Source organism: Symphalangus syndactylus, chromosome 6 (assembly GCF_028878055.3).
Source record: "Symphalangus syndactylus isolate Jambi chromosome 6, NHGRI_mSymSyn1-v2.1_pri, whole genome shotgun sequence".
NCBI classification, from domain to species: Eukaryota; Metazoa; Chordata; class Mammalia; order Primates; family Hylobatidae; genus Symphalangus; species Symphalangus syndactylus.
Window position 1 is genome coordinate 85,047,835 of NC_072428.2, and position 9,345 is coordinate 85,057,179.

At 38.6% G+C, this 9,345-nt stretch overlaps 1 protein-coding gene across 1 annotated transcript; it reads right to left on the minus strand.

Moving 5' to 3' along the window:
• Positions 1-5,301: 5,301 nt before the first annotated feature.
• On the minus strand, positions 5,302-8,321 carry LOC129485398 (non-histone chromosomal protein HMG-17-like). The gene is made up of 3 exons (XM_063641822.1): positions 8,021-8,321; positions 7,754-7,808; positions 5,302-5,378 (listed from the first exon to the last, which is right to left on the minus strand). The coding sequence occupies exons 1-3, from the start codon at positions 8,318-8,320 to the stop codon at positions 5,302-5,304; spliced, it is 432 nt and encodes a 143-aa protein (XP_063497892.1). The 5' UTR covers position 8,321.
• Between the last annotated feature and the right edge of the window lie 1,024 nt (positions 8,322-9,345).

Here is a 9,345-nt window from a genome sequence, read left to right on the forward strand (position 1 = left end):
AAGAAAAGAGAGAAGATCCAAATAAACATAATCAGAACCAACAAAGGGGATGTTACCACTGACCCCACAGAAGTACAAATAACCATTGCAGAATACTATGAACCCCTATATGCACACGAACTAGAAAACCTCAAAGAGCTGCATAAATTCCTGGACACATACACCCTCCCAAGATTGAAACAGCAAGAAACTGATTCCCTGAACAGACCAATAACAAGCTTCAAAATTAAATCAGTGATAAGTAGCCTATCAACCAAAAAAATCTCAGAACCAGATAGATTCACATTTGAAATGTAGCAAATGTACAAAGAAAAGCTGCTACCATACTTGCTCAAACTCTTCCAAAAAATTGAAGAGGACAAACTCCTCTCCAACTCATTCTATGAGGCCAGCCTCATTCTGATACCAAAGCCAGGCAAAGACACAACACAAAAAAGAAACCCTCAGGCCAACATGCTTGATGAACATTAATGCAAAAATCTTTGACAAAATACTTGCAAACTGAATCCAGAACCACATCAAAATGTTTATCCACCACAATCAAGTAGGCTTAATTCCTGGGATGTAAGCTTGGTTCAAAGTATGCAAATCAATAAATGTGATTCATCACATGGACAGAACTAAAGACAAAAATCAACATGATTATTTCAATAGATGCAGAAAAGACATTTGATACAATTTAACATCCTTTTATGTTAAAAACTCTTAATAAGCTATATATTGAAGAAATATACCTCAAAATCATAAGAGCCATATATGACAAATCCATAGCCAACGTCATACTGAATAAGCCAAAGCTGGAAGCATTCTCCTTAAACACCAGCACAAGATAGGCATGGCCTATCTTATCACTCCCATTCAACATAGTATTGGAAGTCCCAGAGTAATCATGGAAGAGAAAGAAATAAATGGCAACCAAATGGGAAGAGAGAAAGTCAAACTATTTCTGTTTGAAGATGACATGATTTTATATCTAGAAAATCCCAGTCTCAGCCCAAAATCTCCTTCAGCAGATAAAATCTTCAAGTGTAAATTTGCTCAGCCATTGTGGAAAGCAGTGTGGCAACTCCTCAAAGAGCTAAAAACAGAACTACCATTCAACCCAGCAATCCCATTACTGGATATACACCCAAAGGAATATAAATCATTCTACCACAAAGACACATGCATGCATATGTTCATTTCAGCATTATTCACAATATTAAATACAAGGAATCAAACTAAATACCTATCAATAGTAGACTGGATAAAGAAAATGTGGTACATATACAGTATAGAATACTATGCACCCATAAAAAAGAATGAGATCTTGTTCTTTTCAATAACATGGATGGAGCTGGAGGTCATCATTCTTAGCAAACTAATGCAGGAACAGAAAAACCAAATACCACATGCTCTCACTTATAAGTGGGAGCTACATGATGAGAATGCATAGACACAAAGATGGGAACAGCACACACTGGGGCCTATCTGAGGGTGGAGGGTAGAAGGAGGGAAAGGAACAGAAAAAACAACCATTGGGTATTAGGCTTAGTATCTGGGTGACAAAATAGTCTATATAATAAACCACTGTGGCATGAGTTTACCCATATAACAAACTTGCACATGTACCCCTGAACATAAAAGTCAGAAAAAAAGAATTATGAAAAATATAAAAGGAAAAATCAACATTTGAATGACTATGTGATTACTGTACTAAATACACAACTATGATTCGACATATCATCTAAGAAGCCAAGACATCTAATAAGATTTTGTCAATATTATATAAAAGATAATTTAAACCAAAAGCATTTGAATCAAGACACCACTATATAATTTATCTGTAAAACATGTTACCACATAAAAAATTCCATTCTAAAACGCTCCCGCAAACCTCAGGGTCATCTACTAACACAATCTCACAAGCTGTTCTGAGGAGGTCTTGATGATTATCAGTCTGGGTTCATTTTAACTCTTTTGTTGTTGTTGTTACATGTATAAAGAACAGAGATTTATTTTTCACAGTTCAGGGGGCGATTTTCTTTTTTTAGGGTTGAAACCATGTACAAACCTCCCAACTTCAGTCCCAGGGCATTGGGAGAATGCTGAGGTCCTTCTCAGTGGAGCCAGGTTAGCCGAGTGTGAGGAGCAGGGAGAATGATGTTCTTCAATTAGAATTGTAAAAGTTTGTGTTTATTATGTTGACAATATTTTAATTAATGCTATTTTGAGAAATAAACATTATAATTTAACGACTATATAATGAGTATGTTAGTATAGAATAAGCAGACATTTCAATTAGTTTCTTGCTCTGAAACATGGCATATTTCTGCAACTCACTATACTAAATAATATGAAACCAATATTCTGGGCTCCACGGGTCACTGTCCCACTCCCTGAAGGAAATAATAGCTCTTCTTACAACAGCCAGCTACCTAAGCTTTTCTTGCCTCCTTAACTATTAATAATTCACCCCATGGCAACTTGAGGCACCTTTTTAAAAGATCAGATTATTTATCTCTCCATTAATCACTCTAAAGTAAAATTTTATAATGTCTTCTCATCACCCTTAGAAAAGGATTGCTAGACAAAACAGGACAAGTGTGTAAGTATTATATTACTGCAGAACAAGTGTTGGATAAGACAAGTTATACCAAAAGTAATTATCTAAAATTCCAATTTAATTAGGCAGCTTCTATTTTTATTTGCTAAATCTGGCAGCCTAATTTAACTGACATAGAAAACCCCTTTTAGTGTCCTACACACCCTACCCACTCTGGCATCTGCTGGCTTTGACCACATCATGTTGTATCAGTCTCTACCACACTCTTCTGTATTCCTTTGTTTTACAAACGGCAAGCTGACCCATCAGTGGGTCATGAAGTCAACTCAGGGGCCTGTCTGTGTTGTGTGTGTGTGTGACAGAAAGAGAGAACAAAACAAAAAGGAATAGAAACAAAGGTAAAAGTGCATAACATGTAGTAAGAAAAGAATGCTTCATAAAACGCTAAGCTATACATGTGTCAGTGTGTGTCTCTGGTGTCTCTAGGTGTGTATTAGGTGACAATGTAAAATTAATTTTTTTACTATGGGTCTGGGTCAAGCATTTTGAAAACCACTGCCTAGCCACATTGCCCTTTATTAAACCAGCAAGTGCAAATCACTTTCCGACTCCTGGACCTTTGCAAGATTTTTTTTCCTCTGCTTAGAATGATTCTCCTCTCCATAATACCTTATCCTTCTCATGTGTCTGGATCCTTGTAATTACTGGGTTCTAAACTTAAATGGTATTGTGTCCGGAATTGGTGGGTTCTTGGTCTCACTGACTTCAAGAATGAAGCCGCAGACCCTCGCGGTGAGTGTTACAATTCTTAAAGGCAGCGCGTCTGCAGTTTGTTTCTTCCTTTTGATGTTGAGATGTGTTTGGAGTTTCTTCCTTCTGGTGGGTTTGTGGTCTCGCTGGCTCAGGAGTGAAGCTGCAGACCTCCGCGGTGAGTGTTACAGCTCTTAAGGCGGCCCATCTGGAGTTGTTCGTTCTTCTGGGTAGGTTTGTGGTCTCGCTGGCTTCAGGAGTGAAGCTGCAGACCTTGGCGGTGAGTTTTACAGCTCATAAAGGCAGTGTGGACCCAAACAGTGTGCAGCAGCAAGATATATTGCAAAGAGCAAAAGAACAAAGCTCCCACAACGTGGAAGAGGACCTCAGCAGGTTGCCATTGCTGGCACGGGCAGCCTGCTTTTATTATCTTATCTGGCACCACCCACATCCTGCTAACTGGTCTATTTTACAGAGAGCTGATTGGTCCGTTTTGACAGGGTGCTGATTGGTGCGTTTACAATCCCTGAGCTAGACACAAAAGTTCTCCAGGTCCCCACTAGATTAGCTAGATACAGAGTGTCCACACAAAGGGTCTCCAAGTCCCCACCAGAGTAGCTAGATACAGAGTGTCGATTGGTGCATTCACAAACCCTGAGCTAGACACAGGGTGCTGATTGGTGTGTTTACAAACCTTGAGCTAGATACAGAGTGCCGATTGGTGTATTTACAAGTCCTTAGCTAGACATAAAGGTTCTCCAAGTCCCCACCAGACTCAGAAACCCAGCTGGATTCACCCAGTGGATCCCGCACCAGGGTCGCAGGTGGAGCTGCCTGACAGTCCTGAGCCGCGCGCCCGCAATCCTCAGCCTTTGGGTGGTCGATGGGACTGGGCGCGGTGGAGCAGGGGGTGGCGCTCGTCGGGGAGGCTCCGGCCCCTGCCCCGAGGGGAGGCAGCTAAGGCCCGGCGAGAAGTCGAGCACAGCAGCTGCTGGCCCAGGTGCTAAGCTCCTCGCTGCCGGGGCGGCTGCGCCGGCTGACGGCTGGGAGTGCGGCTCCTGCCGAGGCCACGCCCACCCGGAACTCGCGCTGGCCCGCGAGCGCTGCGCGCAGCCCCGGTTCCCGCCCGCGCCTCTCGCTCCACACCTCCACGCAAGCTGAGGGAGCCGGCTCCGGCCTTGGCCAGCCCAGAAAGTGGCTCCCATGAAGGGTTCCTCAAGCGCGGCCAGAGTGGGCGCCAAGGCAGAGGAGGTGCCCAGAGCGAGCGAGGGCTGTGAGGGATGCCACACGCTGTCACCTCTCAGTATCTTCTTAAAGAGACTTACGATAGTGGAATATGTTGAATATTGAAGAGACTGATTCGCCTTGCTCTAAAGACCTGTGGCAGACAAACATATTTAATGTAAGGTAAGTCATATACCACTCCCCACTCCACACCCCACACACACAGCCCTCCAATATTATTTGAGTTTACTATTAAAGAAAAGTCGGTACTTTTCTCAGTTTGTTAATACTATTTAGAGCAAAGAATGACACCTACTTTGGAGGTATATTTTATTATTTGTTAAATGTATTAGTTACTGCAATATCCCTCAAATTTGTTAAATAATGTAACCAAGGAATTGAAATTTACTTTTTAAATTATTTCAATTGATCTAATTATTTATGTAGTTCATTATACTGTGTAGGTACCTGATTATTGGAATCTAAACCTTTGCGAAGTGTTCTGTTTTTAATCCACAAGAGGGATTCACATATCTTAGGGTAAAATAATTTACAGAAATCTGCTTTGAGGCTCAGAGACAAATTCTTCTTGAATATGCTTACATTGACTAAACAGCTCTCATTTTATCCTAAGTGATACTTATAAAAGCCTTTGCATAATGCCACTCTTTTCCATTTATATAGACTTCTAAAAAAATGAGCATGCTTGTCTTCCAGCTACTAACAACAGATGTGCTTAGCATAAAACATCAGAAGTGAATTTTGCAAACTGTAGCTAAGATCTAGTAAAACTGGAATGAAAATTTGCCTTCGAGGAAGCTATCTGCTATTTTCTTCTGCAAATTTGTTTCATATTTTCCTTAAAGATAAGGGGGAAAGGATAAGCTCTCAGTTATGCTTCTGTATTAGCATTACATCTGCTTACCAACTTTAAATATTTTTTTGAAAAGTTTCAATTGGGTCCTTGTGTCAGAGACCTTCAATAAAATATTTTTAATTCAAAAGAGTTGAAATAATCTCCTATGGCCCTTTGACTTGAAGAAGTCAGTTTTAAAATTCAGTTACCTCTGAATTTTACCTCATAGAATTTTCAACCATTAAGCATCTCTTTTTAATTTTTTTTTCTAAAATTTGCTCAGGATTTAAATGGAAGCAATAATGTAAACTGAAAAGCATAAGAGATTGACTCTTCTAATTTATGACAAAGAAAACTACTGCACATGCTTCTTTTAATATTTGTAAACAATTTTCTAAAATATTATATTCTAAAAGCACACTGGTTTTCCTTTTAGTAGTAATTGTGAGAGGTTTTCAAGTTCCTAAGAGCAGTCTTTGAATTTTATTCTAATTGTCGGGTATATTATATTTGTGATAATAATTGTGGGAGTATACTGTTTATTAATAGTATGTTACATTTCCATAGTATTTCAAAACTTCTGAAGCATAAATTTATTCTTTTAAGTTCCAAACTATATTTTTTTTTCTCAAAGCTTTACAAAATGTTTTGCTTTTGAAATTTTAACACACTAAATTCCACTTTCAAACTAGGTTGTTTTGGCAAGACTTGAAATCTTTTCAATTAGGTTTCTTAGTTGACTTTGCTCAACTATGACATAAAACAATTAGCTTTTTATTAAATCTACTAACCATCAAAAAGCACAGTGTAGATGTTCTGTAGCAGATAAAGTAATATCTTTTCTCATAGAATAAGCCTTTATTTCAAATAAAAGTAATAAAATTATGCTTATTGCTCCCAATTTATCTTGGTATATATTTCCAGAAATACTATGCAGCCGTGAAAGAAGTTGACAATAACAGTGGGTACCCCATTTTTTGTTGAACTGATTAGTTTTGTAATATAAATTGCATGAAGACAAACCAAAAGTTTGTTCCACATTAATGCACTAATAAAATTGATTATTTGATTTGCTACTACAGAATACATTTTAAAAACTAGTCACTATTTGAAAAATTGTTTCTGACTTGTGGTTGCCCAGATGTCTTGATTGCAGAACAACCCCATTCCTGAATGTAGGCACCAGGCAGCTGTTGTTTTCTTCTCAGAACTTGACAGTTGCAATAATTTAAAGCCAAGTCTTGATGCTTTGCTAAATTAGTTATTCTCTTCTCACCATATATAGTCATTGACATTTCATAACATTTGAGCATCTTGCTTACTCTTTTATTGAATGAACATGCCACTGAAATCACAACAGTGACTGAAAATTCAAGGAACTGCAATAATTTTGATGATCCTGAATTAATTTTTTAATATAGAAATTTCTATGAAAGGAAGGTAATAAATACTGCTAAAGAAATTGACCATGACATCATCACATATATCTGTTGTATTTAAATTTCAAGATTTCATCTATAAATGGATTAAACACTATACTTTTTATATTGTTCCCAACATTTGGTCTCTGCTTGTGTGTCACGCAATACATTGGGAATCTTCCAGGTGTGATTTCATCACTTTAGCTTTTTCCTACTTCTGTGTTGCCCAAGTTACACCATTCAGCAGCAAGTAGCTGTAGTGTTAAGTTTGCATGTTAAGGCTTTCGTGGAATGTACTGAAATGTGTCCTTCAGCATGTCCAGTTTTAATAGCTAACTTCTCACAAACTGAGAATTCTGCAAAGCATCCAGAAGTCTCATGTATACTAGAATTTTAAATCCAATATTTTTGCTTATGTACATAAGACAAATTGAAGTTATTTTCTTTTTTCTTTTTTTTTCCCAAGCCAAACTGTATCCATCTTCATTAAAGATACTTTCCATAAACAATCATGGTATTTCAGGCAGGACGTGGGCAGTCATTAACAGTATACAGCAACTTTCAAACTCCCTTCTTCAACGGACTACCAAAAATCAGAAAGCCACTATAAAACTCAATGAAGTCTTCATCTGATGCTCTGAACAGGGAAAGTTTAGAGTGAGGGTTGACATTTCACATTTAGCATGTTGTTTAACAACTTTTCATGAGCTGACCCTTTCAGGAAGTGAAATGAAAATGGCAGAATTTATCTTAAGATCCACAATCTAGAAACAGGAACCAATGCTCTTTTGACAGGTGCCATCTCAGTGGCATCACTGGAAGTCCAGATTGCCTGACACACTGGTTATCAAGGATTGAGGGTCAGGTCCCAACAGATGCCTGGGTTTTAGGGAGTTAAGTCTCTGCTGAAAGATGGAAAGGGAGTGAGGACATAAAAATGAATTTGTTTTTCCATACCACAAGGCTTTTGTGCCAAGGTGAACGTATGTGCAAAATCAGGGAATCTCTCCTCCTGGGAGCCAAAAAGAAGTCCCTCAAAACTAGAAGAGAAACGTGTTTTCCCTACATCAATCCAGCTTCGGAGTCATTCTATTAGTTACATATGCCCCTTCCCCCTAAAATGCCAATGAAGTGTTCTGTGTGCTAAAAACATAGCTTAAAAAAAAGTAAAACAAGATTCTGCATTTTTATAAAACTTGATCAGAATAGTATTTCAAACTGTACAGTCACCAGAAGTACACACTTATCAAAAAGGCACACACTCCACTTGGCATCTCCAGCACCTTCAGCTTTCTGTGCCTGGTCTGTTTTGGCATCTCTCTTGTCTGCAGAGTTATTCCCCTCCTTGCCTGCATCAGCTTTTCCCTTTTTCCCTTTGGATACCTTCTCTCTCTTCTTTGCAGGGACCTTTTTAGGCTCGGGCTTTGGCTTTGGAGGAGCAGGTTTAGCAGACAACCTCGCGGATCTTCTCTGTGGTTCATCCTTCACCTTGGCTTTATCTCCTTCAGCCTTTCTCCTGGGCATGGTGGCGGTGACAGCGGCTGGACGTAGGCTCTGGGCACGGGATGCAGCGGCACGCAGTCTTTGGTCGGTCCGGGGGTGGTTCTCGCCTCTTCTTATTCACACTGTTGCTGGAGTTATTTTCAAGATGTCAGAAAGCACCTTTAGATCAATTGTCACTTTATGCCTATGGTTGAATAGAACAAATTTAAATGTAAGGAACTTGGCTTGGCTCTATTAGCTCTGCAAAGACACTATCTGTTTGATATAACCATGACGTCCATGAGAATGTGCCTCTCAAGTCTGTAGCTGCAGGGAGCTTAACTGTCCGAGGGTCTAGCAGCAGTGCTCTGAAATTCACATAGATTCTTGCGCTGATAGACAACCTCAGACTACTCCCAAAGTTTGAGTATGGCAGGATACCAACGCAGGCCTGTTCTGGGAGATGCAGCTGTCCTCTGATGCACAGCTTTGGCTTGAAGACTCTTCATCTGCCTTGCCTAACTGCCTAACTTGCCTTAAATATACATGACAATTTGAAATGCTGCCACACTAACTAATTAAAATTTACCTCCCTTTTTTATTATTATTATTTTTAGCAGTATCATGGTTTAATGATTCTGTAAGCCTCCCTTAGCTGTCTCCCCATTTTCTCTCACAGGTTTTTCCTCTGTGAGATTTCTTTCTCATTAAATTTTATTTTGGTGCCTGCTTCTCAGAGAATCTAGAGTAATATGACAACCAATTCTTATATTCTGAAGTTTAACAAAAAACTCCATAAATATGTAGACCTTTTATTTTTATTACAATAAAGTGCATTGTTGTTACAAAATATTTGAGAACATCAGAAATAATTTTATAAGTAATTTCAAATAATTACATGAATAGAGAAGCTATAAATTATAAACTTAAAAAAGTGCTCACTATATCTTGGTACCTAAAGATATAGAGATAAAATATAGAGTTTACCTCCTTATCACATCTATTAAAATTATCAATAGGAATAAATGACTTAACACTTTTAAATGTTTTTGCAGGGTGATTACATT